At 54.7% G+C, this 25,983-nt stretch overlaps 1 protein-coding gene and 1 long non-coding RNA gene across 3 annotated transcripts; one reads left to right on the plus strand and one right to left on the minus strand.

The window, feature by feature from the left end:
- Positions 1-7,295: 7,295 nt before the first annotated feature.
- On the plus strand, positions 7,296-24,049 carry SIDT2 (SID1 transmembrane family member 2). 2 transcript variants are annotated; one of them, XM_043900002.1, is made up of 27 exons: positions 7,296-8,049; positions 9,805-9,926; positions 10,220-10,384; positions 10,477-10,522; positions 10,942-11,043; positions 11,148-11,231; positions 11,965-12,064; positions 12,255-12,320; positions 13,231-13,324; positions 13,681-13,733; positions 14,078-14,089; positions 14,453-14,524; positions 14,619-14,699; positions 15,734-15,840; positions 16,149-16,222; positions 16,310-16,376; positions 16,917-16,990; positions 17,138-17,261; positions 17,474-17,591; positions 18,375-18,511; positions 18,732-18,840; positions 19,070-19,146; positions 19,327-19,373; positions 19,649-19,754; positions 21,055-21,165; positions 22,410-22,523; positions 22,597-24,049. In XM_043900002.1, the coding sequence occupies exons 1-27, from the start codon at positions 7,867-7,869 to the stop codon at positions 22,657-22,659; spliced, it is 2,508 nt and encodes an 835-aa protein (XP_043755937.1). In that variant the 5' UTR covers positions 7,296-7,866; the 3' UTR covers positions 22,660-24,049. The 2 variants fall into 2 exon arrangements, with proteins under 2 accessions (XP_043755937.1, XP_043755938.1); XM_043900003.1 differs by lacking the exon at positions 14,078-14,089 and having other exon boundaries at positions 7,298-8,049.
- LOC122692481 lies at positions 19,515-25,792 on the minus strand. The gene is made up of 4 exons (XR_006340671.1): positions 25,502-25,792; positions 24,912-25,004; positions 20,622-24,164; positions 19,515-20,341 (listed from the first exon to the last, which is right to left on the minus strand). It is a non-coding gene; the product is annotated as an uncharacterized LOC122692481 (long non-coding RNA).
- Positions 25,793-25,983: the final 191 nt, after the last annotated feature.

A 25,983-nucleotide genomic window follows, 5' to 3' on the forward strand; every position in this document is an offset into this window, starting at 1 on the left:
GTGACTAGTACAAATCAGGCACTGAATGAATGAATAGGAGATTGAATGATTTCTTCATGATCATCAAACCAGTAACAACCAGAATTAAAACTGGAATACAAATCTTTTGACTTCATTTCGTGTTCTTTCAATAGTATCTTGCTGCTGCTTTTAAGAAACAATAGAAAAAAAAGAAACAATAGACATTATTCCAGCTAGTGATAAATTCACTTAAGAACAACAAAAACAAACAAACAAAAAAGAACAATAAAAACAGGAAGAGGTATATACTACCTATTACAATAAATCTTGAGACATTTTCTGGAGTTGTTTGATTATAGCTAGATGGAATTGTGAAAAGATATATGGACTCCAGTATTCATAGCAGCATCATTTACAGTTGCCAAGATGTGGAAGCAACAAATGAATAGATAAAAAAGATGTGGTATTATATATACAATGAAATACCACTCAGTCCTAAAAAAGGAATGAAATTTTGCCATTTGCAGCAATATGGATGGACTTGGAGAGTATCATGCTAAGTGAATTAAGTCAGAGAAAGACAAATATTGTATATCACTTATATGTGAAATCTAAAAAATACAACTGGTGAATATAACAAAAAGTAAAAGATTCACAGATATAGAGAACAAATTAACGGTTATTAGTGGGGAGAAGGAAGGGGGGCAATGCAGGGCTAGGGAATTTAGAGGTACAAACTATTATGTGTAAAAGAAGCTACAAGGATATATTGTACAACATGGGAAATATAGCTAATATTTTATAATAACTATAAATGGAGTATAACCGTTAAAAATTGTGAATCACTGTATTGGACACCTGTAACACATCATATTTTCATTGTTGTTCAGTCTCTTAAGTCGTGTCTGACTCTGTGAACTCATGGACTGCAGCATGCCAGGCGCCTCTGTCCTCCACTGTCTCCTGGAGTTTGGTCAAATTCATGTCCTTTGTCATGATGCTATCTAACCATCTCATCCTCTTCCATCCCCTTTTCCTTTTGCCTTCAATCTTTCCCAGCATCAAGGTCTTTTCCAATGAGTCACCTCTTTGTATCAGCTTGCCAAAGGATTGGAGCTTCAGCTTCAGTATCATATAATATTGTATATCAGTATAATACAAGCACATTTCAATGAAAAATTTAAAAAAAACTAAATGGAATTAATACATTTTTTCTTCTTCTGACTATGCCACACAACATGTGGGATCTTAGTTCCCCTACCAGGGATCGAACTTGTGCTCCCTGCAGCAGAAGTACGGAGTCTTAGCCACTGGACCACCAGGGATGTCTCCATAAAGATTGTTTTTATAGGAAAAATGAAACTAGAAGAAAAAGGTAGATTGGTTCAGAGGAACAAAGGTATCATGAATAAGAAAATCACTTTTGTGAAGCAGCTATGGCGTCCCAGCCAGAATGTAAAGAGAGGGAATCCGTCCTATGAAGAACAATTTGGGAGCTGCATGCAATCTTTAGATACAGACAGAAGTGAAATGTTCTTTAGTTGCATTTTCTGATTTCTTAGCCAGAGACCCAGGCTTTCTTGAAATAGCATGACGGCTGGCTCAATTTTATCGGTGATCTTTGGAGACACGGATTTGAGTTGGTCAATTATTCATCTGCTTGTTTTCAGCAACCTGATGACCAGACTCATTTCCTGGAAGGAAAGCTCTGAGGTTTCATTCCATCACATGGTCACAGGGAACCTGATGCAGGGCCTGAACTCATTGTGCACATTTCCCCATCAGAATGGTGAAAGCCCAGGTTTAGGAAATGCAAAGAGGCTGATGTGTCTCTGGCAGAAGGCCAGGCTCACACAATCAAAGCTGCTTTCCCTTGACTCTCCTCCTATTCTTTAGACAATAGTTTAGGATGATGAACACAGTCGAGTCCAGCTCCGCTGTGTGGCGTTTGTGCATGATAGAGATGAGAGGTAGATACTGAAGGCTCAGAGAGTGTAATTTGTCTAAGATGGACAATGCAGGGAGTTAAACATAGAACTTTATATCATCAAAGTCCTTGCTTTTCCCACAACACCATGAAGCTGTGGGACAGGTCTGAGCCCTTATCCCCAGGACAGAGTTAATACTGTATTTTTACCTGATTCCTAATCTGATGTGCACCGTCTTTTTATAGTCCTTGAAGGAGAGAGAAACAGACAGGAAGGCAGCCCTGGGAAAGAACAGAAATTGCATGATAGTGAAAGTTGTTCAGTTGTGTCTGACTCTTTGTGACCCCACGGACTGTAGCCTGCCAGGCTCCTTTGTCCATGGGATTCTCCAGGCAAGGATACTGGAGTGGGTAGCCTTTCCCTTCTCTGGGGGATCTTCCCAATCCAGGGATCAAACCCAGGTCTCCTGCATTGCAGGCAGATTCTTTACTGTCTGAGCCACCAGGGAAACCTGATAGAAAGAAGAGCCATATACTCTTGTTTCTAGGACTGCCTGTATCCAGGATGATTCTATCAGAGTTCTGAGTAGATAAACTGAGCCCTTTCTATAGTCACAATGGAAATAGGGAAATTGAAGTTCGTTTCCTTCAGGAGGGTTGGTTTTGCAACTTTTTCTTCTGGGTTAAAGTTATACCATTACTTTATTCTAAAGTCTGATGTGATTCTGCCACCTACCCACAGGGACGGCCACCACCTACCTCTAGATTCCTCAATTATTTGATCGAATTCAGCTGATCCATTTACTGGGCTTCCTACAGCATCCTGCTCTTGGTGAATCTTAAGGTCGTTTTAACAATACCCTTGAGCCAGCCGAAGTTTCCTCCCTGTCCTCTTGCTCCAAACTTTGAAAATCCTGTGACAGACAATGGAGCTGGACTCGTGGAAAGCTGGGGACCTGGTCAGCTGCCTGGTGAAGGGTCCCATTTCCCAGGTCCTTTCTACATTCAGGCTGAGAAGTACGGCCCACAGGGAAATGAAAGTCTTCCAGCCTTGTGACCCCACCCTGCCTCCCTTCATCACCAGGGCTGGGGTTGGGCTTTTTATAAAACACGGCAGAGAATGCAGTGGCTGGACCTATACAGAAGGTCAGGGGGTCTTGCCCTCAGGACTTGATGTCTCTTTGCACTCCGAAGTCTGGCTTTGAGACCCAGTACTGCCCTTCTTTTATGCTGACTGCTGCAGCCAACAAAAAAAAAGTCTTCTCTCTCCACTCAGGGCTGCCAGACGTCAGAAAGGACCTATTCATAACAAGCTTGTGCTGACTCTCCCCCACCCCCACCTCCAACCCTCCTACCAGCCGTGGGTGGGGCAGAAGCGCTGAGGAAAGTTCTGCAGACCTGAGAACAGCGAGAAAATACAGGGCTGCTCCCCGCCTCCACCCCCAACCTTGTCTCAACGCTCAAGCCCTGGAGACCTTGAAAAAGGGAAGACTCCCTTCTGGGTTTATTTGAATAGATTTCTCCCAAGATGTTGCCCAGAGAAAGGGAGGAAACAGGAATATTGATTGGCCAAGGTTGTTTGGCCCCCAGGGCAGTAGTTCTCAAAATTTATTGTGCATAGCAAACTTCTGGAGTGCTTCTTAAAATGCACATTCCTGAGTTCCATCTCTTGCTGTTGTTGTTCAGTCACTCAGCCATGTCTCTGCAACCCCATGGACTGCAGCACTTCATGTTTCCCTGTCCTTCACTATGAGTCAGTGGTGCCATCCAACCATCTCATCCTCTGTCGCCCCCTTCTCCTCCTGTCCTCCTCCACCTCTAGAAGCTGGGACTCAAGAAGTGTATGTAGGGACTTCCCTGGTGGTCCAGTGGCTAAGACTCTGCTCATAATGCAGGAGGCCTGGGTTTGAGCCCTGGTCTGGAAACTAGATCCCATGTACTGCAACTAAAAGATTCTGTATGCTGCAATGAAGACTGAAGATCCCACGTGCTGCAACTAAGACTTGGCACAGCCAAATAAATAAATATTAAAAAAAAAAAATACTGTATGTAGGGTCTCTGTGTGCATTTTAAAAGGCTGAGGGGCACATTGTGCCCCCAAACCTGAGGCAGAGTTGGGACATTTCTCCCCATCCCAAGCACAGTTCAGTTCAGTTCAGTTGCTCAATCCTGTCCGACAGTTTGCAACCCCATGGACTGCAGCATGCCAGGCTTCCCTGTCCATCACCAACTCCCAGAAATTGCTCAACTCATGTCCATTGAGTCGGTGATGCTATCCAACCATCTCATCCTCTGTCATTCCCTTCTCTTCCCGCCTTCAATCTTTCCCAGCATCAGGGTCTTTTCCAATGAGTCAGTTCTTCACTTCAGGTGGCCAAAGCATTGGAGTTTCAGCTTCAGCATCAGTCCTTCCAATGAATATTCAGGACTGATTTCCTTTAGGATGGGCTAGTTTGATCTCCTTGCAGTCCAAGGGACTCTCAAGAGTCTTTCTTCTCCAACACCACAGTTCAAAAGCATCAATCAGTCGGCGCTCCGCTTTCTTTATCACCCAACTCTCACATCCATACATAACTACTGGAAAAACCATAGCTTTGACTAGACGGACCTTTGTCGGCGAAGTGATGTCTCTGCTTTTTAACATGCTTTCTAGGTTGGTCATGGCTTTTCTTCCAAGGAGCAAGTGTCTTTTAATTTCATGGCTGCAGTCACCATCCGTAGTGTTTTTGGAGCCCGAGAAATGTCTCTCATTGCTTCCCCAAGCACAGCCTGGGCTTATTCAATACGGCTGCAGCACCAACCAGCCTGTGGCAAAGATGCTCTGGTCCTCAACTTGTGATCCTCACAGCACCCAGGAAATTTCCTAGCAGAGGTAGACCAGTTAAGTCACATCAGGCTCAGTGGGGAGCTCAAGCTCAGGGTGACAGTATTTCTTAGAGTCCCAGATTTCCTGGGGGGCCAGGGGGTTTGCAATGAGAGGAAAGGTGAAGCCTGGTTGGGATAGGAAATCTACACTGACTCTCCACACTGGGCAGTGAACAGCAAGTAGCCAGGAGCTACTCTTTAGTTGCAGTGCCCAGGCTTTTCACTGTGGTGGCTTCTCGTTGAAGGGCATGGGAGCACGTGGGCTGCGATAGTTGCAGCTCCCAGGCTCTAGAGTGTGGGGCTCAGTAGGTATGATGCACGGGCTAATTGCCCTGAGGCATGTGTAATCTTCCCGGACCAGGGATTGAACCTGTAACCCCTGCATTGGTAGGCAGATTCTTAACCAGTGGACCACCAGGGAAGTCTACCTTTCTATTGACTTAAAAAATAGTCACAACCTAAAAGTTGAGAGTTATGTTTTATTTGGAGGAAATTTTTAGGACTTAAACCAGGGAGGCAGTACCTCAAGTAATCCTGAGAGAACTGCTTCAAGGAGGCGAGTGGACGAGCCAGGTTATATAGAAGCTTTGCAACCAACAGTAGGTAGTCTGAACATCAAAAGATTATTTTTACTTATTTATTTTAATTGGATAGATTATTGTCAATTAAAGAAAACCAGACATCCAGAGTTAAGGAATTCAGTGCTTTTCTGTGTATGGGAAGATGCATACACATCTTTGGGCTCATTGCTTTCATATGCATCTCAGCTATCTGGGGCCAGCATTCTGCATTTTTCACATCCTCGATTCCTCAGGATGCTTTTGAATTGTGGTGTTGGAGAATACTCTTGAGAGTCCCTTGGACTGCAAGGAGATCCAACCAGTCCATCCTAAAGGAAATCAGTCCTGAATATTCATTGGCAGGACTGATGCTGAAGCTGAAACTCCAATACTTTGGCCACCTGAAGTGAAGAACTGACTCATTGGAAAAGACCCTGATGCTGGGAAAGATTGAAGGCAGGAGGAGGATGAGATGGTTGGATGGCATCACCGACTCGATGAACATGAGTTTGAGCAATCTCTGGGAGTCAGTGATGGACAGGGAAGCCTGGCATGCTGCAGTCCATGGGCTTGCAAAGAGTCAGACATGACTGAGCAACTGAACCGAACTGAACTGACTGAAATTGCTCAGTGCTCACTGTGGAGAGTGGCTGCAGCCTGAGGGCTGCCTAATCGTGCAGGGGTTCTTCTTCTTGAGTGCCCTTATGGCTCAGGAATTAGCTTTTGGAGGTCCTGAATTGCTGATCACTATGGCATCCTTGTTTACTGACATGACAGGAAATATTCCATTTCTCATTTCTTTCTTTCCTTCTTTCTTTTTGGTATTTGTCTATATGCTGGAATTAGAGGGAAATGACATGTTATTTAAAAGGCCACCTGTAGTTCAGAGATGTGTGTGTGAATTGCTCAGTCGTGTCTGACTCTTTGTGACCCATAGACTATAGCCTCCCAAGCTTCTCTGTCTGGAATTCTCTGGCAAGAATACTGGAGTGGGTTGCCATTCCCTTCTCCAGGGGATTTTTTTCAATCTAGAGATCAAACTCGGATCTCCCACACTGCAGGCAAATTCTTTACCACGCGAGCTACCTGGGAAGCCTGTAATTCAAAGATACTCATTACTAAATTTCATGCATTTGTCAATGTTTTTCTATGTATTTGGAAAACTTACTGCTTATATAGGGTCATACCCTGAATTCTTTGCTTGCATATTCCTAAAAGTCTTAGGCGTCACTTTCCATGGCTTCATGATAATAGTGCACTTAACCACTCCTTCATTGTGGACATTAAAACTGTTTCCTTTATGCTCTATGTAAGTATCACAGTGATAAGCATATTTGCCCACACAATTTTTTATCTGTATTTCTTATTTCCTTAGAATAGTGCCCCAGAAGTGGAATTACTGGGTCAAAGAGTGTAAAGCTCTTTAAGCTTCTTAAGATATGGTGCAAAAATAATTTGTAGAAAAGGTTTCACTAATTTACAAAGTCACTATCTTTCAATGAGCTTTGTAGCTGCCTCATCAGAGAGAAAGGCAAGCTTTGAAAGCATCCTTGAAGCTATGTGGCCGCTGCAGGGAGGCGAGAGGGTTCCTCTAGCGGTTCTGTCTGGGCTCCCCCTCCGCGGGCACTTTCCTAGTTCTTAGAAATTTTTCTTTTCTTAGGATCATTGGGAGAAAAAAAAAAAGGCCCAGGAGTGTTAGTGGTAATGGCAGCGTTGAAGGGGTGAGGGTAATCCTTATGTTTGAGAAAGAGAATTTGTCAGCGAGAATTCAATTCTTGGAGATCCTTCACGGAGCCATCCATCTAATCCAAAGTGACCTTTCAGAGACGGGAAAGATAATGAAAGAGGAGGCGGCAACAGGATACGAGCGGGAGAAGCCTCCAGCTGGAAAGCGGCGGCCCCTTTAAGACCCAATTCGAGGCCTGGCCCTTTAAATCCGTGTCAGTTTCCCCTGACGTCAGCGGGCGGGCCGGCAGTTCAGCTGTTTACCGCCCAGCGGCGTCGCTCACTCCCCGGAGTTCTGAGCGCCGAAGCCGCCGCGTCTGCCCGCCCTTAAAGGGCCGGCGCCCGGGAGAACTGGCGGCGCCGCGCGGCGTCGGGTCGCTACCTCCTATCACGCCCCTCACCCTCAGACTCTCCGCCCCTTCGCGGCCGGCCTGGCCACCGGTTTCCCCTCCCTCCCTCGCTTCCCCCTTTCCCCTGCGGCGTCTCCAGGCTCCCAGCAACCAGCCGCCTCCCGGCTGTCACATCCCCGGCGGGCGCCCACCGAGTCTCCCGGCCGTGCTCGGCCCCTGGCGAGCTGGGGCCCCTTCCTGAGGCCCGTCACCTTTCCCCCGGCCCTCCCGCCCCCGGCCGCCCCGTCCCCTCCCTGGTCCCTGAGAGCGCGTCTGCGGCTCCAGGGAGGGGACGCTTCCTAATCTCAGGCCGGGGTTAAAGTTCTGGTCCTGGTGAGATGCTGGAAGCTGCGGCCCAAGCCCCAACCCGCCCTGGAGGTGTCCTGTCGCTTGCCGCCGCCGCCGCCGCTGCCGCCGCCACTGCCACCCTGCCGGGGCCATGTTCGCCCTGGGCTTGCCCTTCTTGGCTCTCTTGGTGGCCTCGGTCGAGAGCCATCTGGGAGTTCTGGGGCCTAAGAACGTCTCGCAGAAAGACGCGGAGTTTGAGCGCACCTACGTGGATGAGGTCAACAGCGAGCTGGTCAACATCTACACCTTCAACCACACCGTGACCCGCAACCGGGTGAGGGAAGGGGCTGGGCTCCGGGCTGGTGGCGAGTGGGGCGAGCCAGCCGACCAGGGCTCTGTCAGTTCCCAAGAACAGCTGCCCCCCTGGGTTTTCCAGAACCACACTGGACCCTTTTGCCAGTAGTTTCCTCCTGTGCTGGGGATGTTTGTTCTGAAGCTACCCCTTGACGGGTTTCTGAAGTTGCCTCATTCCCCCCTTCTCTTTTTGATCACTTCCTTTCCATCAGCTGTAGTCTGAGCAGGACTGGCCTTGCTCCCTATCCAACACCCAGAATCTTGACAGTGTTGTGGGTCTGGGAGCAAGGAAGCAGATATGCTACTGGGCTTGGCCCAGAAAACCCCAGGAGGATGAGAGTGGCCCAAGCTGAAATCCTCTGCCTAGCGGTTGGGGGTTGCTTATGGCTGAGACTCCCTGGGGAAATGAATGCAGGACTTTCCAGGCTGCTGTTAACTGCTGGGACCTTCCCAGCCTTCATCCTCCCTTGGAAAGCCAGATGGCCTTGAAAGTTGAAGGTGGTGGGGATGCAGCCAACCCCAGGGTGGGTGGGAGGGGAGAGGGAGTTTGCCTACCGTGGAGAAACTTCCCCACTCTGCTTTCTCTTTCATTTCCTCCCCACCTGTGAGCTAGGGGCATAGCTGGGTCTGGGAAATTCAGACCCAAGGTGGGGCTGAAATTGGGAGCTCTTTCCCCAGCCTGGCTGATGGTCTCTGACTCAGCTCTCACCAGGACCGAATTTACTAAGAAGTAGTGGAGTTCAGAATGGGAATCTGTTTTTTTTTCCAGAATAGGGAGATATTAGGTTTCGACGGCAGGCCAGGATCTGCCTTCAGTGCTTGGTTCTCTGAAGTTTGATCTCATCCAGCTTGGAATCCTGTCTCTGTTTGCCCCCATATGTGAGGTTACTCATATGTGGGGTTACCCTGAGGGACCTCTACCCCTCAGGGGAGTGCTGCCCTGAGTTTGGGTTTCAGCAACCCAATAACAAGCATTCCCAAGATTCATTTAATTTTATTCTTTTTCTTTAAGCTCTGAGTGTCCTATATCCTTTCCTTCATAGTGCCAAGAGTGGCAATGTCTTCATTTGATAGAGGGGGTAAGGTGAGGCTCAGAGATGTGAAGTGACTTTTCCACAGCCCTGACCCTTGGTCAAAGCTGAGGATAGAAGTTGGCCTTCTTGGCTTTCAACAAGTCCTGTTTCCCCACCTCCCTGTGTGTGGCCTCTGGCCACCAGATGAGTTGTGGACGAGCAGTTTTCCTGACTCACAAGGGAGGAGGCTGCAGAGCACTCTTGCTCTCCTGTGTCCCTCCACATGCACATTTGTGTGTACACGCATGTGTGTGCGGGCGCATGTGCATGCCGTGAACTTTTACAGAAGTGGGGTATCCTGGGGGATACCCCAGGTCTCCATTGTGATTCCTGTCCTCTCTTCTAAGTCCCTCCTGGACCCTGGGGGCTGCTCTGGCAGAAGCAGTGTGTGTGTGTGTGTGTGTTAGTTGCTCAGTCGTGTCCAACTCTTTGCGACCCTGTGGACTGTAGTGCACCAGGCTCCTCTGTCCATGGGATTCTCCAGGCAAGAATACTGGAGTGGGGTGCCATTAGGTATCTCCCCAGCCTAACCCGGATGGGAAAGCACAGAGTGGTCTGCCGAGCGAGGGCAGAGCTCATGGTCTCTGGAGCCATATGTTCTCTGTGACGGGATTAGAACCACCATGGGCTTGACCAAGGGGCATTTCCATGTCCTCCTGTAGACGGAAGGTGTGAGAGTGTCCGTGAATGTCCTAAACAAGCAGAAGGGCGCTCCTTTGCTGTTTGTGGTCCGCCAGAAGGAGGCGGTGGTGTCCTTCCAGGTGCCCCTGATCCTCCGAGGGATGTGAGTAGGACCTGGGCGTGGGGTGCGGTGTGGGGGTGGGTCTTCTCAGGCCAGGCCTTGATCAGAACCTCCCCCAGACCCTTGTCCAGAGCCTCTGACCACCCTGGCACCCCTCTGTTTCTCCTCCCAATCCCCTAAGACAGGAGGCTGGTCAACAGCAAGAGGGCCAAGCCATCCGACCGGGAGCGGGGGTGGGGTAGGGAGGCGGTGGGACCAGGGTGGAGGAATTGAGGGCCCTGCTCCCCTGGAGCGGCAGGGCCACAGTCACGTCCTGACTCTGCCTCGGGCCACAGGTTCCAGCGCAAGTACCTCTACCAAAAGGTGGAGCGAACGCTGTGTCAGCCCCCCACCAAGAATGAGTCCGAGGTCCAGTTCTTCTACGTGGATGTGTCCACCCTGTCACCAGTTAACACCACATACCAGCTCCGCGTCAGCCGAATGGATGACTTCGTGCTCAGGTCTGCAGGGGAGAGAGAGGGGGCGTGCGGGACTGTCCTCCTTCCCAAGCTCTGGGAGTGATGGTATTGGGGGGCTCTTCTCTGCCCCACAGGACCGGGGAGCCGTTCAGCTTCAACACCACAGCAGCGCAGCCCCAGGTAAGACCTCCCCATCTACTGCCTCTCAAGGGGAGAAATGGGGAGGCTTAAACTTGGGGGGTGGGGGTGGCCAGCAGTCTTTGCAAGGAGTTTCAGGTTGGCTGTACTCTCCATGGAGAACTCTACAGAGACGGGAGCCCTGGCCCCAAGTTGGTGGGGAACAGACGGCCTGGGGAGCACAGAGACATGGGGTTGGACAGCCATCTCTCCTACTGGCCTCTTGGGCACTGTCCTGCATACCCAGCTGAGGTTGAGCGGAGCGGTGTGTGGGAAATGGGGCTGCCGCTTGTGGTCAGGGCTTCTCTCTCCAGAGAGTCTCCACTGCCCGACCCCGGGAGGATTCACACCCTTCCCTTCTAGAGGGGCAGAGAAAGCATCCTCATGGGATGGGGCTCTCCCCGCCCTCCCTGTGCCCTCAGTACTTCAAGTATGAGTTCCCGGAAGGAGTGGACTCGGTCATTGTCAAGGTGGCCTCCAACACGGCCTTCCCCTGCTCAGTGATCTCCATCCAGGATGTGCTGGTGAGTCAGCGGCCCTTTCACGCCCCGCCAGTGGCCGGGCTGCTGAAGAGGGGGGACGGGGCCCAGGACCCTGTCCATTCATCTCTGCCCTCCTCCCCCTGCAGTGTCCTGTGTATGACCTGGACAACAACGTAGCCTTCATCGGCATGTATCAGACGATGACCAAGAAGGCAGCCATCACCGTGCAGGTAGGAAATGCACCTGGCCCCTTGGGGGATGCGGCCAGGTGATTAGCCTTCCTCAACCTTGCTGCTTTGCCCCTGCCCCATTCCTAACCCGCCAAAGGACTCAGTCTTGGTGTGCCAGTCCCCAAGACTTTGGGTCCCCTGGTATTTGCAAGCATTGAATCTCAATCCCAGTTGCCACTGGGGACAGGAAAGAGCAAAGTACCCTTTTTGGCTACCATATCTGCCCTGTTCCCCGCAACTGGCTAGTGATGAGAGCTGCTCTTGGCAAAGGCTAAAACCTGTGCTGGAGCCAGGGAGGGAGAGGCATATGTTCACCTCATGACATCTAGTCGTGCAGCTGATGGAGGCACTGTGATCCCTCCACTTTTTCTCCTGACTGATGCTCAAACTGTAATAGGGCCCCCATGCCTTCCACGATGGTGGGCATACCCACATTTGCTCACCTGGCAATAGTGTAGGTGCAGGATTTGGGCTCTGAAGTCAGATGATCCTGGCTGTATCACTTACTGGCACCAAGGTAAAGTCCAACAGGGATAATGATAGTACCTACTCATGAGGATCTTTGTGAGGATTAAGTAAAATAATATATATGCCAAGTGTTTAGCATAGCGTCTGTTCAGAAGAGGGTGGGGATGGTGATGACAAATGGTGATTGTGATGTGATGACAACAGTGGTCATCATACCACCATCTTCGTCACCATCGTCACCATCATCACCGTCATCATCCTGCAGCGTAAGGACTTCCCCAGCAACAGCTTTTACGTGGTGGTGGTGGTGAAAACTGAAGACCAGGCCTGTGGGGGCTCCCTGCCTTTCTACCCCTTTATAGAAGGTACATTTTGTGCCCTGGGCCTGGCTGGGGGTGGAGAGGGCTTGGGCTCTTCCTGGGAAGTATTAGAGCCTGCATGGCTGGTGGATCTGATGGGATATAGGTTTTTGGCCCTAGACTCGTCCAGGCCTGATCCCACCAACTCTACCCAAGCTCCAGGCAGACGCTTGCCATTTTGACATTTTACTTCCAGATGAACCGGTCGATCAAGGGCACCGCCAGAAAACCCTGTCCGTGCTGGTCTCGAGAGCAGTCACGTGTGAGTGTGGGTGGCTGAGTGGGGATGGCCTGGGCTCTGGCTCCTCTTTCAGGCCTGGGGTAGGGAGTGTTTTCTGAATGGGACGGGTGAGGAGGACCTACCCGAGAGGCTGACAGGGTAGGAAGAAGGAGTGTTCTTGGCAGACTTCATGATGGGAGCGCAGTGAGTGCCAGTGTAATGCACTTCGGAGCATCCATGAGTGAAGAGATTGCGGCACTGAGTTCTAGATCTGTGTCTGCCTTTATAGGCAGGGTAATCTCACTGAGCCTCAGTTTCCCCATCTCTGTAACAGGAGTACTAGAATCTGTTAGCCTCTGTTAGTCTCACTAAGTCGGTTCAGCAAAATTGGTCAGTCCTACAAAATTGGTAGGAAACTTCCCTGTCCTTTAGTCAGGCTCAATAAATATTTACTGAGTGACTGAATAGAGCCCTTTGTAAAGTGGAATGTATAAGATAAACATAAAAGATCGTGACGGGAGGGGAAAGAAGCTGCCTCTCCGATGCAGAGTCCTTACTCGGCACGTTGGTCTCAAGCCCCTTCTACCTGCCCACTGCTGGTGCTCCACCTGTGGTCTTTAGGGGGCCCCTGCCTAGAGCTCGCTGCCCTGTAGGGTGCCAAGGGCTGTGAGGAGCCCAGGACGGTCTCTGCGGGAGGTCTGGGCGGAGAAGGCCTCCTAGGGGACGCAGCGCCTCAGCTGTGCTTTGAAGATTAAGGAGAAAGAATGAGAAGAGAAAGTTCTAGCAGAGGGAGGTGCATGAGCAGACAGGAGCCATGTCTGGTGTATCGTCTGCACCGGCTGGGCCATTCCACCGTGGAGAGATGTGGGAGAGATGAGGCTGGGCCCCGTGTGCCGGATGGGAAGGCTTGGAAAGCGTTGGTCTGTTTTCCTGCCTGCTCCCCTCCCCACAGCGGAGGCCTACGTTGGCGGTATGCTCTTCTGCCTGGGCATATTTCTCTCCTTCTACCTGCTTACCGTGCTCCTGGCCTGTTGGGAAAACTGGAGGTAAAGTGGAACTGCTGGACCCTCCCTTGCTCCAGGGTGGGTCAGGTAGGGGATGTCGGGGAAATGGCCTGGCCAGATCTGAGCGCCCCTGGGTAAGCTACTTCCATGGGACAGAGGAAGGCGGGTCCCTGTGAGGGTCTCAGGTCCCTGGGCCTCTCCTCTAGAGACCAACCCCTCCTCCTCAACCTTCTTCCCCAGCAGGGAGACCCCACATTGCTTCCCAGCCTGGGAGGACCCCTGGGGTTGTGGGGGGAGGCCAGGGCTGTGGGTTGGAATGGGTGGAAGGCGGGCCGGCCCAGCAGAGGATGGCGCCTCCTCCTGCCCTTCTGGTTTGCCTCTGGATTCTGTCCCTGCAGGCAAAGGAAGAAGAGCCTTCTGGTGACCGTGGACCGAGCCTGCCCAGAAAGCGGTACCTGCAGAGGGTCTGGGTGGGGACGGCTGTCTGCTTTGTGGTGCGGAGGGGATATGGTGGACGGTTCCCGGGGGGCTGGAGGAGGCAGGGCCTTTGGGATGTTCAGATAGGGAGTAACAGTGCAGGTGGAAATGGGGCTGGGACAGAGTGCCTGTTGGTCTCTAACACGCCCATTTTAAAGGCCAGCACTTGATTCATTCAGTGCCTGGATCTACGTACCTGGTCTGCCGCTTCAGATAATGCAGCTCACCATGTCTGGGATTATTAACCTTTCGTTCTCTTTCCCTTTCTTCTATCCCGCTCTCTCTATCTTCACTCCTGCTTGGGACCTTCTCTCTCAGCTTCTCTTCTTGGTAAGCTCCAGGTGCTGTGGGCAGAGGAGCTGGCATCCAGAGTGGGTGGGAAAGGGAAGTTTCTCGGGGGGTCTGTGTGGGACCCAGGCCGGCGATGCGGGTCTGTCCTTGCTGCTGGTAACTTAGATGGTCAGTTCCTTGACGTTGCAGTCTCTCTAGGGAGGACGGAGGGGGCGAGTGTTTACACTGGGGCACGTGGTGGTGGCGGCGGGAGTGCGCTGTGTTTGCTGGAAGGATAGCTGCTTGTTCTTTGTTGCCACCCTGGTCCTTGGCATCTCTCTTCTCTGGAGTCCTCCTGCCCTCTTCTTGGCTTTCAGCCTCTCTCTGCTTCCAAGGCTAAGGGTCCCTGACTTCTCCCTGCAGGTCACCCTCGGGTCCTGGCCGACTCCTTTCCTGGCGGCCCCCCCTATGACGGCTACAACTACGGCTCCTTTGGTAGGTGTCTCCTCAGCGCCCCGTGGGGTCGGGTCCAGGGCCACCTGCCCTGAGGTCTCTTCTACCGGCCTCACCACTTACGATTCCCCCGCAGAGAACGGTTCTGGCTCCACTGGCTCCACTGACGGTCTGGTTGACAGTGCGGGCCCCGGGGACCTATCCTACAATTACCAGGGTGAGTGGGCCAAGCCGGGGAGGGCCGTGTGATGCCGGGCTGGTGCTAGCTGCTGTTGCCTCTTCTGCCAGCTGCTGGAACCAGGGAAGGGCTTGCTGTCTCCCTGCCTCCTCCTCCCTCGTCCCTTCCTCCTTGGCCCTGCTTCCCCCGTAACTCTCCCTTTCCTTTGAAGGGCACAACCAGTTCAAGCGACGCCTCCCCTTTGGCGAGATGCGGCAGCTGTGCATTGCCATGGGTAGATGTGGGGAGGGTGGGCGCTGCTCTGCCAATCAGCTCCTGCCAGGGCGGTTGACTGGAGCCAGGAGGCTCGAGGACCAGAAAGATGCTTTGTGCATGGCTTGCCCGTCTAATGCCGATAATTGCTAGCTCGTGTGTCTTTTGAAATAGGCAGGCACTGGCCCCTGACGCTGGTGGGCTGGCACCCCCTCTATGCCCAGGCCAGATGTTTGTCAGCTGTTGTGGTTCCCAGCGCCTCTCTTGCTGGCCTGCTGGGGCTTGTGGGCAAGGGTGTTATGTCCCAGCCTCTGGGGGCTTTGGTCAGCAAGGTTGTGGGAGGAAGCTTCTGATGACGTGAGAAAAGAAGAGGATGAAGTAGCTGGTGCTCTTCTTATAGGCAGCCTGTCACCCTTGCCTGCACCCCAGGGCCCACTGGGTCTTTTCCCAGCGGGGGCCACGGCAGTGTCTTCTCAGAACCCACACGGCTGGGCATCTTCTAATCAGCATGACTTCTGCTGATTCAGTCCTGCTGCTCATGTCTGGGGCCTGAGGTCTGCTCAGTGTCCTGGCCTGGAAGCCCTAACCCAGTGAGGGGCAGGGCTCGAGCGGTCCCTGGTGGGTGGACTATTTGCAGAGCCCATCCTGGCTCCCCTCCAGGACTCGGGAGCACCTGATGCCTCCTCCCCAGGCCTGAGCCCACCTCCGCCCCCACTCTGAGCCCACAATTTGCCTCCTCCCACCACCTAGAAATTGTGACAATTGCCCCAGACCTTGGGTTCAGTGCCTACCTGGTAACCCTTTCCCGCTTTCTTCCCCAGACCCCGTGGGCACTCGACCACGACTGGACTCCATGAGCTCCGTGGAGGAAGATGACTATGACACTCTGGCCGACATCGATTCAGACAAGAATGTCATTCGCACCAAGGTGTGAGCCCAGGAGGGCTGGCCCTGGTTAACAAGGAAGCGAGATTCTATGTCTGGCCCCACATATGTGCCCCCCACCACCCCTGCCCCTGCCCGTGGCATGTTAGGAAAGCAAATGGAGAGAGCTCTGTTAGGGCTGCATAGCTTCCGGGGAAACTGACTTGGCTCCCAGGCCTCTGGACCATCCGAAACTCTGCCCACCAGAACCCTGGCCAGTGGGAGGGAGGCCCCCCTGTCCTCTTCTACCAGGACAAGAGGGCCTTCCAGGGCGGTGGGGCAGGGGGCTCACTCCAGCTTCTCGCCACGTAGCAATACCTCTACGTGGCTGACCTGGCGCGCAAGGACAAACGTGTCCTGCGGAAGAAATACCAGATCTACTTCTGGTGAGCGGGTGGGGTGGGACAGGGTGGTGGGGTCTCGGGCTGTCTTTCTGGGTGCTGCCAGCTCACCAGCGCCCTCCCACTCCCCAGGAACATCGCCACCATTGCCGTCTTCTATGCACTTCCTGTGGTGCAGCTGGTGATCACCTACCAGACGGTGAGCGGGCGGGGCCCAAGCTAAGTGCCTCTGAGCAGCTGCCACAGACTCTGGGGCGTTGCCCAGGCAGAGCCTCCCAGCCTGAGGCTCTGGAGCAAGGCGAGGTCCTAGGGTTCCAGTCCCAGCTCTGCCTTACCAGCTGGGTGGCCTTGAGCAAGTCCCTCAACCTCCCTGAGCCTCAGTCGGTTCATCTGCCAAATGGGGGGCAGCATGCTAGCTCTGATGGCACCTCCCCCAGTTTGTAGGGATTTTATGAAACGGAAGTGGTAAGAAAGTCAGTCTCAGTTTCCCTTCCCTCTTCTCTGTGCCGTGGGGCAAGAACCTCAGTCATGGTCATGCCTCGAGAGTTTTCAGCCACACCTAGTGAGGAGGGCAGTGACTGTGCTAGAAGTGGGGCTCACTGGTGTCGTGTGCACACGTGTGTTGGCCGAGGTGGCACCCCCCATCATTTGGAGAATGGGACGGGTGGTGGCACAGGCTGTGGGCTGAGTCAGGCGAGTTAGCAGCTCCCCATCCCCCTGGTTCTCACTCTCACTGCAGGTGGTGAATGTCACAGGGAACCAGGACATCTGCTACTACAACTTCCTCTGTGCCCACCCGCTGGGCAACCTCAGGTGGGAACCGTCTTGCGAGGCCCCCTTTCCCTGTCTCTCGGTGAACCAGTGCAAGGGGCAGGGGCTCTGTGAATGCCCACCTCTCGGGTGGGGAAGGGGGCCTCGGGCCTGAGGTCGAGACAATGCGCCCTGTGTCACCCCTTCCAGCGCCTTCAACAACATCCTCAGCAACCTGGGGTACATCCTGCTGGGGCTGCTCTTCCTGCTCATCATCTTGCAACGGGAGATCAACCACAACCGGGCCCTGCTGCGCAACGACCTCTGTGCTCTGGTGAGCAGCCCGCCCTGGCCTCACTCCAGACCCTTGCCAGCAGGCGTGGCCCTGCCCAGCCCTGCCCTGCCCATCAAAGCCCAGCCCTTCCTAAATCACTCTAACCCTTCCTACTCCTCTCTCGTGATCTCCCTCTTCAGGGCCCCTTCCTTCCTCCTTTCTCACCTCACCGCCTTACCTTCTCTCTCCCTTCGCTTCTCCCTCCCCGACAGGAATGTGGGATTCCCAAACACTTTGGCCTCTTCTACGCCATGGGCACGGCCCTGATGATGGAGGGGCTGCTTAGCGCTTGCTATCACGTCTGCCCCAACTACACCAATTTCCAGTTTGGTGAGTGGGGGCTCCCTCTTCGCTGGCTGAACCTAGAACAGGGACCTGCCTGACTTTGCCCTCCCTACTCACCTGCAAGGATTGAGATCCCCAAGATGCAGCTGTGTGGGAGACTCCAGGGCTGGAGGACTTGTGTGAACCTACACCTTGTTGTTGCTTACTAAATCTTGTCTGCTCTGCAACCCCATGGACTGCAGCACGCCAGGCTTCCCTGTCCATCACTATTTCCTGGAGTTTGCTCAAAACTCATGTCCATTGAGTTGGTGATGCCATCCAACCATCTCATCCTCTGTCACCCCCTTCTCCTCCTGCCTTCAATCTTTCCTAGCATCAGGATCTTTTCCAATGAGTTGGCTGTTCACATCAGGTGGCCAAAGTATTAGCACTTTGGCTTCAGCATCAGTCCTTCCAGAGAATATTCAGGGTTGATTTCCTTTGGGATTCACTGGTTTGATCTCCTTGCAGCTTGTAGAAAATAGGCGTCTGAGTGCTGTTTCATGCATCTGTCAAGTCTTTTCTGTGGAGAAAAAGATAACTAAGACACAGTCCCTAATCTCAGGGTGCTTGGACTGAGTTGTCCTCGTCATCAGGGGAAGTCAGACTGTGGGTGACAGCCAGAGGGCCAGCAGCATGGCATGGCAGGGACAATTAAGGAGCTGGAGTTCAAGTGCCAGGCTGCCACCAGCTTGCTCTGTGGCCATGACAGGTGTGGGGGCTGGGGTTCCACGCTGGGGCTCAGTGGAGGTTTCTGCGGCTCATGGCCTCATCCATCCCTCCGCCTAGACACGTCGTTCATGTACATGATCGCGGGGCTCTGCATGCTGAAGCTGTACCAGAAGCGGCACCCAGACATCAACGCCAGTGCCTACAGCGCCTACGCCTGCTTGGCCATTGTCATCTTCTTCTCCGTGCTGGGCGTGGTGAGGCCCTGGCCCACTCTGCTCACCCGGAGGACAGGTGCACGCGTGTGCACACACTCCCACCCGCCCCCCCCTGCCGGAGAGACCCCTGCTCCCTCCCTAGGGTGCCCTCCCCGCCTGGCACAGCTGCCAGCCCAGCTTCTCCAGAAGGGCAGGCCGGGGCGGAGGGAGGGTGCTTTCCCCGGCGCCTCCTCACCCCTGCCCTCGGGGGCCCCCACAGGTCTTCGGCAAGGGGAACACAGCATTCTGGATCATCTTCTCGATCATCCATATCACTGCCACCCTGCTGCTCAGCACACAGCTCTATTACATGGGCCGCTGGAAGCTGGGTGAGGGCTTGCCCAGGGCCTGCCGGGGTTGGGGCCTCGGGGACCTGGCCTGATAGGAGACTTTGGGGCTCTGCCCTCTCATGGAGACCCCGGAAGAATCACCGGGCATGGAATTCATGAGGCCTTGGCACAGCTGTGCCCCTGAAGGCCCTGGGCCCTCTCGGCTGGCGCAGAGCAGGGTCTGGGGCAAATGGGTGCCTGGGCCTTTGAGCACCTTCCCTTCTCGCAGACTCAGGGATCTGCCGTCGCATCCTCCACGTGCTCTACACGGACTGCATCCGGCAGTGCAGTGGGCCTCTCTACGTGGTACCTGCCCAGCTCCCGGGCCCCTCCTCCTCTGTCTGCACTCCTTCCTCCACTGGGGGGGTGGGGGTGGGCAGAGCGAAGCTGAGAGCCCCGGGGTGGGGAAGGGAGGGGACTTGCTGACCCAGGCCTCCCTCCCCTTCTCGTCCGTCTCTCAGTCCCTGTGTCTCTGCTTCCCTCCAGGACCGCATGGTGCTGCTGGTCATGGGCAACATCATCAACTGGTCGCTGTGAGTCCAGCCATCATCTGTGTCCCCAGGCTGGGTGGGCAGCTGCGGACTTGGCCAGCCGCTGGCTCCTTTGGGGGCCGTGGACAAATATGGGCACGAGAAATGGGGGCCCAGGAGACAGGTGTTGGCCCCTGGGGTTCTAGAATCTTCTGTGGGCCTCTGAACCCTGCCCCACATCCTCATAAAACACAGGGTAGGGGCGGAGGGTTGGGGGGTAGCCCCTTCCTTGCTCTTGGCCGTCCCCTGCTTCACCAGCTGGTCCTCCCTCCTGCCAGGGCGGCCTATGGGCTCATCATGCGTCCCAATGATTTTGCCTCCTACTTGTTGGCCATTGGCATCTGCAACCTGCTTCTTTACTTTGCCTTCTACATTATCATGAAGGTGAGCCGGCAGGGCTGAGCCGCCTTGGCCAGCCAGGCCAGCGCTCTGCTTTGAAGGGAGGGACATGGACACAGCCTGCCTGGGGCAGCACCGGGAGGGAGGGGGAATCTTTCTGTCCATCTCCGTCTGTCCCTCTCCATCCACTGAGTTTTGAGGAGGGGAGAGGCTAGTCCCTTCCGCGTACTCCCTGGAAGCCCGCCACATCTTCAGACTGTTTCCTGAGTCCCTTCTGTAGTCTCAGTCCCACGAAACTGGTAGCACTTAAGGACACAGCTGGCAAGAGTCCCGTTCTGCATAGAAAAGGTTGAGGAGGTGGGGCTCGCTGAGACTGGGCGGGCTTGGGCCTCAGAGGGCCAGGGGTTCCCCAAGGCCTTTATGTCATCCAGTGTGAGAGGAGCCCCCCAGCGCACCCCCCCAGCAGCACAGGGCACATGGAGGCCCCGCCAGGGTGGACCTCAGGGTGAGGACACCTGGCTGCCAGTGTGGGGACAGGTGAGGCTCTGGGGTGATGGGATGGATCTGAGAAGGCTTCCTAAAGCGTCCGTCTGGGAAGCGGCTTGAAGGGCAGGCGGGAAGTGGGGCGGGACCTCAGGCTGGTCTCCCCTCTGCTCCCCCAGTGGGGCGGGGCCTCAGGCTGTTCTTTCCCCTGCTCCCCAGTGGGGCGGGGCCTCAGGCTGGTCTTCCCCCTGCTCCCCAGTGGGGCGGGGCCTCAGGCTGGTCTCCCCCTGCTCCCCAGTGGGGCGGGGCCTCAGGCTGTTCTTTCCCCTGCTCCCCAGTGGGGCGGGGCCTCAGGCTGGTCTTCCCCCTGCTCCCCAGTGGGGCGGGGCCTCAGGCTGGTCTTCCCCCTGCTCCCCAGTGGGGCGGGACCTCAGGCTGGTCTCCCCTCTGCTCCCCCAGTGGGGCGGGGCCTCAGGCTGTTCTTTCCCCTGCTCCCCCGGTGGGGCGGGGCCTCAGGCTGGTCTTCCCCCTGCTCCCCAGTGGGGCGGGGCCTCAGGCTGGTCTTCCCCCTGCTCCCCCGGTGGGGCGGGGCCTCAGGCCGGTCTTCCCCCTGCTCCCCAGTGGGGCGGGGCCTCAGGCCGGTCTTCCCCCTGCTCCCCAGTGGGGCGGGGCCTCAGGCCGGTCTTCCCCCTGCTCCCCAGTGGGGCGGGGCCTCAGGCCGGTCTTCCCCCTGCTCCCCAGTGGGGCGGGGCCTCAGGCCGGTCTTCCCCTGCTCCCCAGTGGGGCGGGGCCTCAGGCCGGTCTCCCCACTGCTCCCCCAGTGGGGCGGGGCCTCAGGTCGGTCTCTCCTGTGTTCCCCCAGCTCCGGAGCGGGGAGAGGATCAAGCTCATCCCCCTGCTCTGCATCGTCTGCACTTCGGTGGTCTGGGGCTTCGCCCTCTTCTTCTTCTTCCAGGGACTCAGCACCTGGCAGGTGAGTAGTCCTTCTGCTACAGGCTCATCATGAGCCCACAAACAGGTCTCTCTTCAAACCTGTTTGTGAGCATCACCCGTGCCCTTTCACAGCCACTTTCACGTTTAATCCTCCTGACATTGACCATGCTGGTGTGGAGGTATCCCCATTTTACTGATGCAGCAGCCGGGGCTCAGACAGACAAGTGACCTGCCCAGGGTCACACAGCCAATAGTGGCACCGCTGGGGTTTGAAGCCAAGATGTCAGGTTCTTCCCTCTGCTCATAGGGCACCTGCTGTGATCAGAACTAAATCTGGCAGGGTCTCTGCCTTTGAAGCAATTTTATTTTTTTTGGCTGCACGGCACAGCTTGTGGGATTTTAGTTCCCTGACCAGGGATTGAACCCAGGTCCTAGGCAATGAGCGTGCAGAGTCCTAACTACTAGACCACCAGGGAAGTCCCCTTTGAAACACTTAAAATCTAGTTCCGGGGACAGAGAGACTGTCAGTTCCTGGCTTTTCTCTACAATATGGTGCACAAGATGAAGGGTAACAGGACAAGTGAGGGGATGTGCAGGATGCAGAGAACAGAAAGACTTCTGTGAGTTAGGAGGTCCAGGAAAACTTCTTAGAGGAGGTGGACCTTGCTCTTGGCCGTATAGACTCTGTGGCCCGGAGGCACCATGACTTGAGTAATGAGACGGAGACAGCTTTGGGGTCAATGATGCATTCTCTTGGGAGTGCGTGGAGATGGTGAGCTCCTTGAGGACAGACCAGGTCTTTCTTGGTCATCTCTGCAGCCTCAGTGTGTGGCACAGACTGCCCTTAGACACAGTCCAGCCAGTGTTGGCTGGAGAGAGATTGGGGAGAGCATGGAGGACCATGAGGTGCAGGTGATGGCTACTGTGGTCCTCGGGCAGGTTTGTCTGACCTGACTGGAGTGTTTTGGAGAAGAAGTGAGCTGGAAGAAGCCCTGGAGGACTGATTGGCGCAGGGGGCGAGGTCTAAGGCAGGGAACCAGTTAGGAGCCTTTGGTGACCTGCTAGCTCTGCAAGGGAATCAGGACCAGTGCCCTTAGGGAGAAGTTTGCATCTAAAGGCCAATTCTTAGATGTGGGAGATAATGCAAGGGGTGAGCCAGAAAGAGGGTGCTTTCTGGCCTGAGGCTGGGGCTGGCATCAGAGGTGCCCTCCAGCGGATGGGCGCAGGTCTGGCCCTGCCTCGCCCCAGTGGTGTCAGCAAACAGCTCTCCTTGTTCCTCTCCAGAAAACCCCCGCAGAGTCGCGGGAGCACAACCGGGACTGCATCCTCCTAGACTTCTTTGACGACCATGACATCTGGCACTTTCTCTCCTCCATCGCCATGTTTGGATCGTTCCTGGTAGGTGGGGGGACTGAAGAGGGGGCAGAGGCGGCCTCCCGTCCCCTCCGTGACTCGGTGTCCACCCCCCCAGGTGTTGCTGACGCTGGATGACGACCTGGACACTGTACAACGGGACAAGATCTACGTCTTCTAGGGGAGCTGGGCCCCTTGCTTCTCTCATGGAGCTCCGAGCTCCTTTGCCTCACCGCCCGGAGGTTCCATAGTGCCAGGGGCCTGAGTCCCAGCCCTGCCGCCCAGTGCCAGGGGCGATGGGACAGCGAGGTCCAGCCCAGGCTTGGCCTGGGACAGTCACAGGGTGACCTTGAGTCTTGCTCCTGCCCTCTGCCAGGGATGAGGCCTGTGCCCCTTCAGCCCCGAATGTTGGCCAAACTGCTGCTTTATTCTCAGTGTTGGGGCCTTCCACGGGTCCCTGTCCATCAGCTGTCCGATTGTCGTTCTGCAGGAAGGAGGGAAGCATTGCCTGCCCATTTCACAGCTTGCGTCTGGCCGTCCTTCCCCTTCCCCCCTGGCCTGGACCCAAAGCCTACCCTTCTTGCCCGAGCTTCCACTCCAGGGCCCCCCTGGTCTGGGGCCTGATTCTCTGTCCTGTACCAGAGTTCGCTCCACTTCTCCTGGGTCTGCGCCTGCCTGCCATCACTGCCCTCTCTGGTCAGCCAGGATGGATGTGGCTGTCGGATCTGGGGGCTGGCTGGCTGGTGCTGGGCTTTTGGTGCTAAGGCCTGCAAGGGATCCTGGGCAGCACTGCCGCCTCCCTCTGACCTGCGCTCAGGGCTGGTTCTTTAGCAATGAGGGACAAAGCCCGCAGCGTGGGAACCGCCTGTGATTGAAGAGCTGAATTCAGAGGTCTTTCATATGCCGTCAGCCCCCAGGCTGACGATGGCACCCAGTGACTGATGTTGGCAACCAGGATTGGAAGGGAAAAGCAACTCACTCCTTTCCTTTCTTTCTCTTTCTAGGCCCTTAGTCCTGCCAAGCCCCATTTGTGGGCCTTTCAGTGCCATTTGACACTGCCCGAGAATGTCCAGAGGCGAAGGAGGGGCATTACAGAGAGCACAGCTCCTCCACGGCCACAGGAGCCCCAGTGCCTATCTTAGGGGCTCAGGGAAGGGACATGCCCTTCCCCCCTGTGTCCCAGGTCCAGCCTCACTCTGGGACACAGGGCTGGCTTCTAAGTTTCCGTCCAGTCTTCAGCCAAGTTCTGTGTTACACATACACATGCACACATATGAAACCTTGAGTTTACACTGAGTTGCCGTAACTGGTTCCCCTGGCTGCTCTTTCGCCCTGCCTGGTCCGTTCCAGATGCCAAGGTTGGGGAGATCAGGTCAGGCTTCTGCCTTGGGGATGGGAATGTGTTTTATTCTCCTCAGCTTGTTTTTATAGCTCTCCCTCGGGCTGGGGAGAGGCGGAGGGTCTGGATCTTTTTTCAGAGCTCCGTTTAATGTCTGTTTCCATGCTATGGTTGCATTTCTGTTTTCTATGAATGAGTTTGCATTCAATTAAAGAAACAACCAGATGCAGTCCTTGGGCCCGTCTCTGCTCCCTCTTTCTGGACGGAAATGTTGAGAACGAGGGCTGGGGCCAGGCTCCTCCATTTCCCAGGTCTTCTGGTCAGCCCTTCTCTTCCAAGCCCCAGTCCTGTTGGGAATAGCAGTCCCTTGACAGCCTCATGTTTTTTCTCTCCTTTGAGCAATGGCATCAGTTCAGTCAGCCTTTACCAGAGGCCTGCTCTATGCCAGGCGCCATGAGGGTGGAGAGGATCTTGTAGGGAAAAAGCTGTAGCCATGCCATCTCACCTGGCAAATGGGGGTAGCCTCTGCCCACCTGGTCCGCAGCCACCAGTCAGGCCAGCTTCACTTCTTATCTGAGGCCCTCCTGGCTCAGCAGGCTGCAGGCACAGGGCAATGCTCCCTCACCTGACTTGAGTGGACAGGTGATGCTTAGGGAACATGAAATGGAGCGGATGGTTGGGGAGTGGGCACCGCGCAAGCTCCAAGAGGAGGAACCTTCGAGATGACCCTGGAAGGCTATTTAAATTTCGGCAGCCTAAGGAGGACAAGATGAGGAGCGGGGCGGAGTGGGGCGGGCTTGCGATGAGGAAGCTGGTGAATTAAGGACATGCCTGAAAGTCTAGAGCTGCTCCTCCTCAGCTGCTCCCTAGCTCCTCTCCCTGCTCTTCCCAGCAGATGCCACTGGGGGGCACTGTACTTCTGCACTGCTAGGCTCCGGCGTCCGGAGCTGGTTGTGCGGGAAAGGCCTTTTCTGGTGGTGCCGGGTGGTGGGTGTGCAGTGTGTGATGGAGTATTAGCTCCTCCCTGCCAGGCCGCCCAAGGATGGAGTGGTGCCACAGCAGGCAGCCCAGAGCCCCCACCGGGTGCCCCTTACCTTTCTTCACTCCCTATCCTTCGCTGAAGCGAGATTTGAGCGGATCTCCTTCCTTGGGTGACGGGGTCGTCTGTTTTCCAGAGGAGGTAGAGACTATTTGAAAAGGAGTAGGTGGGGAGGCTTCCCTGGTGGTCCAGTGGTTAAGCCTCTGCCCTTCCACTGCAGGGGGTGCAAGTTCGATCCCTGTTGGGGAATTAACTATGCCACATGCAATTAAGATGCCACATGCAATTAAGATGCCACATGCAATTAAGATGCCACATGCGGAGCAGCACTTGACCATAAATAAATACATAAACAAATACATTTTTAAAAAAAATTAAAAAAAGGCGGGAGGGATGATAGAAGTCTTTGAGCCTCCAACCCCAATGTTGGTGCCTCAGGCCCTGCAGACCCTCTGGTTGGGACTGAGCTGTTGCTGAGCCCTCCAGTCCCACCCCCCAGCTAAAGCGTGTGATTTAAGACCCACCCCAACTGCGAACTCTCAATCTGAGCAGGTGCAGCTGGAAGGGTGGGTCTGCCAGCCTCTCTGGCTCCCGCATTGCTGGGGGGTCGGCAGGGATGTCCAGGTTCTGCCTTTCAAGACTCACCACGTGGCCTTGGGTAAGACGCCCTCCGAACCTTTGTCTCCTCATTTGTAAAATGGGAGAGTAATTATGCTGTCATGATGCAGCTGTGAGTATCAAATGAGCGCGTTTGCAAAATGCCTGGCATGTAGCCTGATCCTCGGGAAAGGTGAGCTCCTATCTCCCGCTAGAGCTGAAAGCCCCAGGAGGAGAGAGTGGCTGGTTAGTTCCCCACAAGCCTCAGGGAGGGGTCCCCCAACCTCTTTCACTGGACAGCCCCTCTTGAATTTCCCCCTCCCCGCAAACCCGGAGGCAGGGAACAGTGTCAGAGGAGCAACCCTAAGTCCAGACGGCAGGGAAAGCCTTCGTGGTCCTGTCCATAAAAGGCTTTTCCCGGCGGTTCCCCGCCGGCAGCGCGGCCCCGCCCCCGCCGGCTCCATCCCCAAAGCACGCAGAGAATGTCTCGGGCAGCCCCCGGCAGACTGCTCCAACTTGGTGTCTTTCCC

This window comes from Cervus elaphus, chromosome 1 (assembly GCF_910594005.1).
Source record: "Cervus elaphus chromosome 1, mCerEla1.1, whole genome shotgun sequence".
NCBI lineage: Eukaryota > Metazoa > Chordata > Mammalia > Artiodactyla > Cervidae > Cervus > Cervus elaphus.

Bases quoted from the DNA above. Each gene is read 5' to 3' on its own strand.
- SIDT2 (XM_043900002.1), top strand. From the start codon at position 7,867: ATGTTCGCCCTGGGCTTGCCCTTCTTGGCTCTCTTGGTGGCCTCGGTC. The intron at 10,385-10,476 runs GTCTGCAGGGGA...TCTGCCCCACAG, and splicing joins ATGGATGACTTCGTGCTCAG to GACCGGGGAGCCGTTCAGCT. The intron at 14,700-15,733 runs GTGAGTGGGCCA...TTTCTTCCCCAG, and splicing joins CCTATCCTACAATTACCAGG to ACCCCGTGGGCACTCGACCA.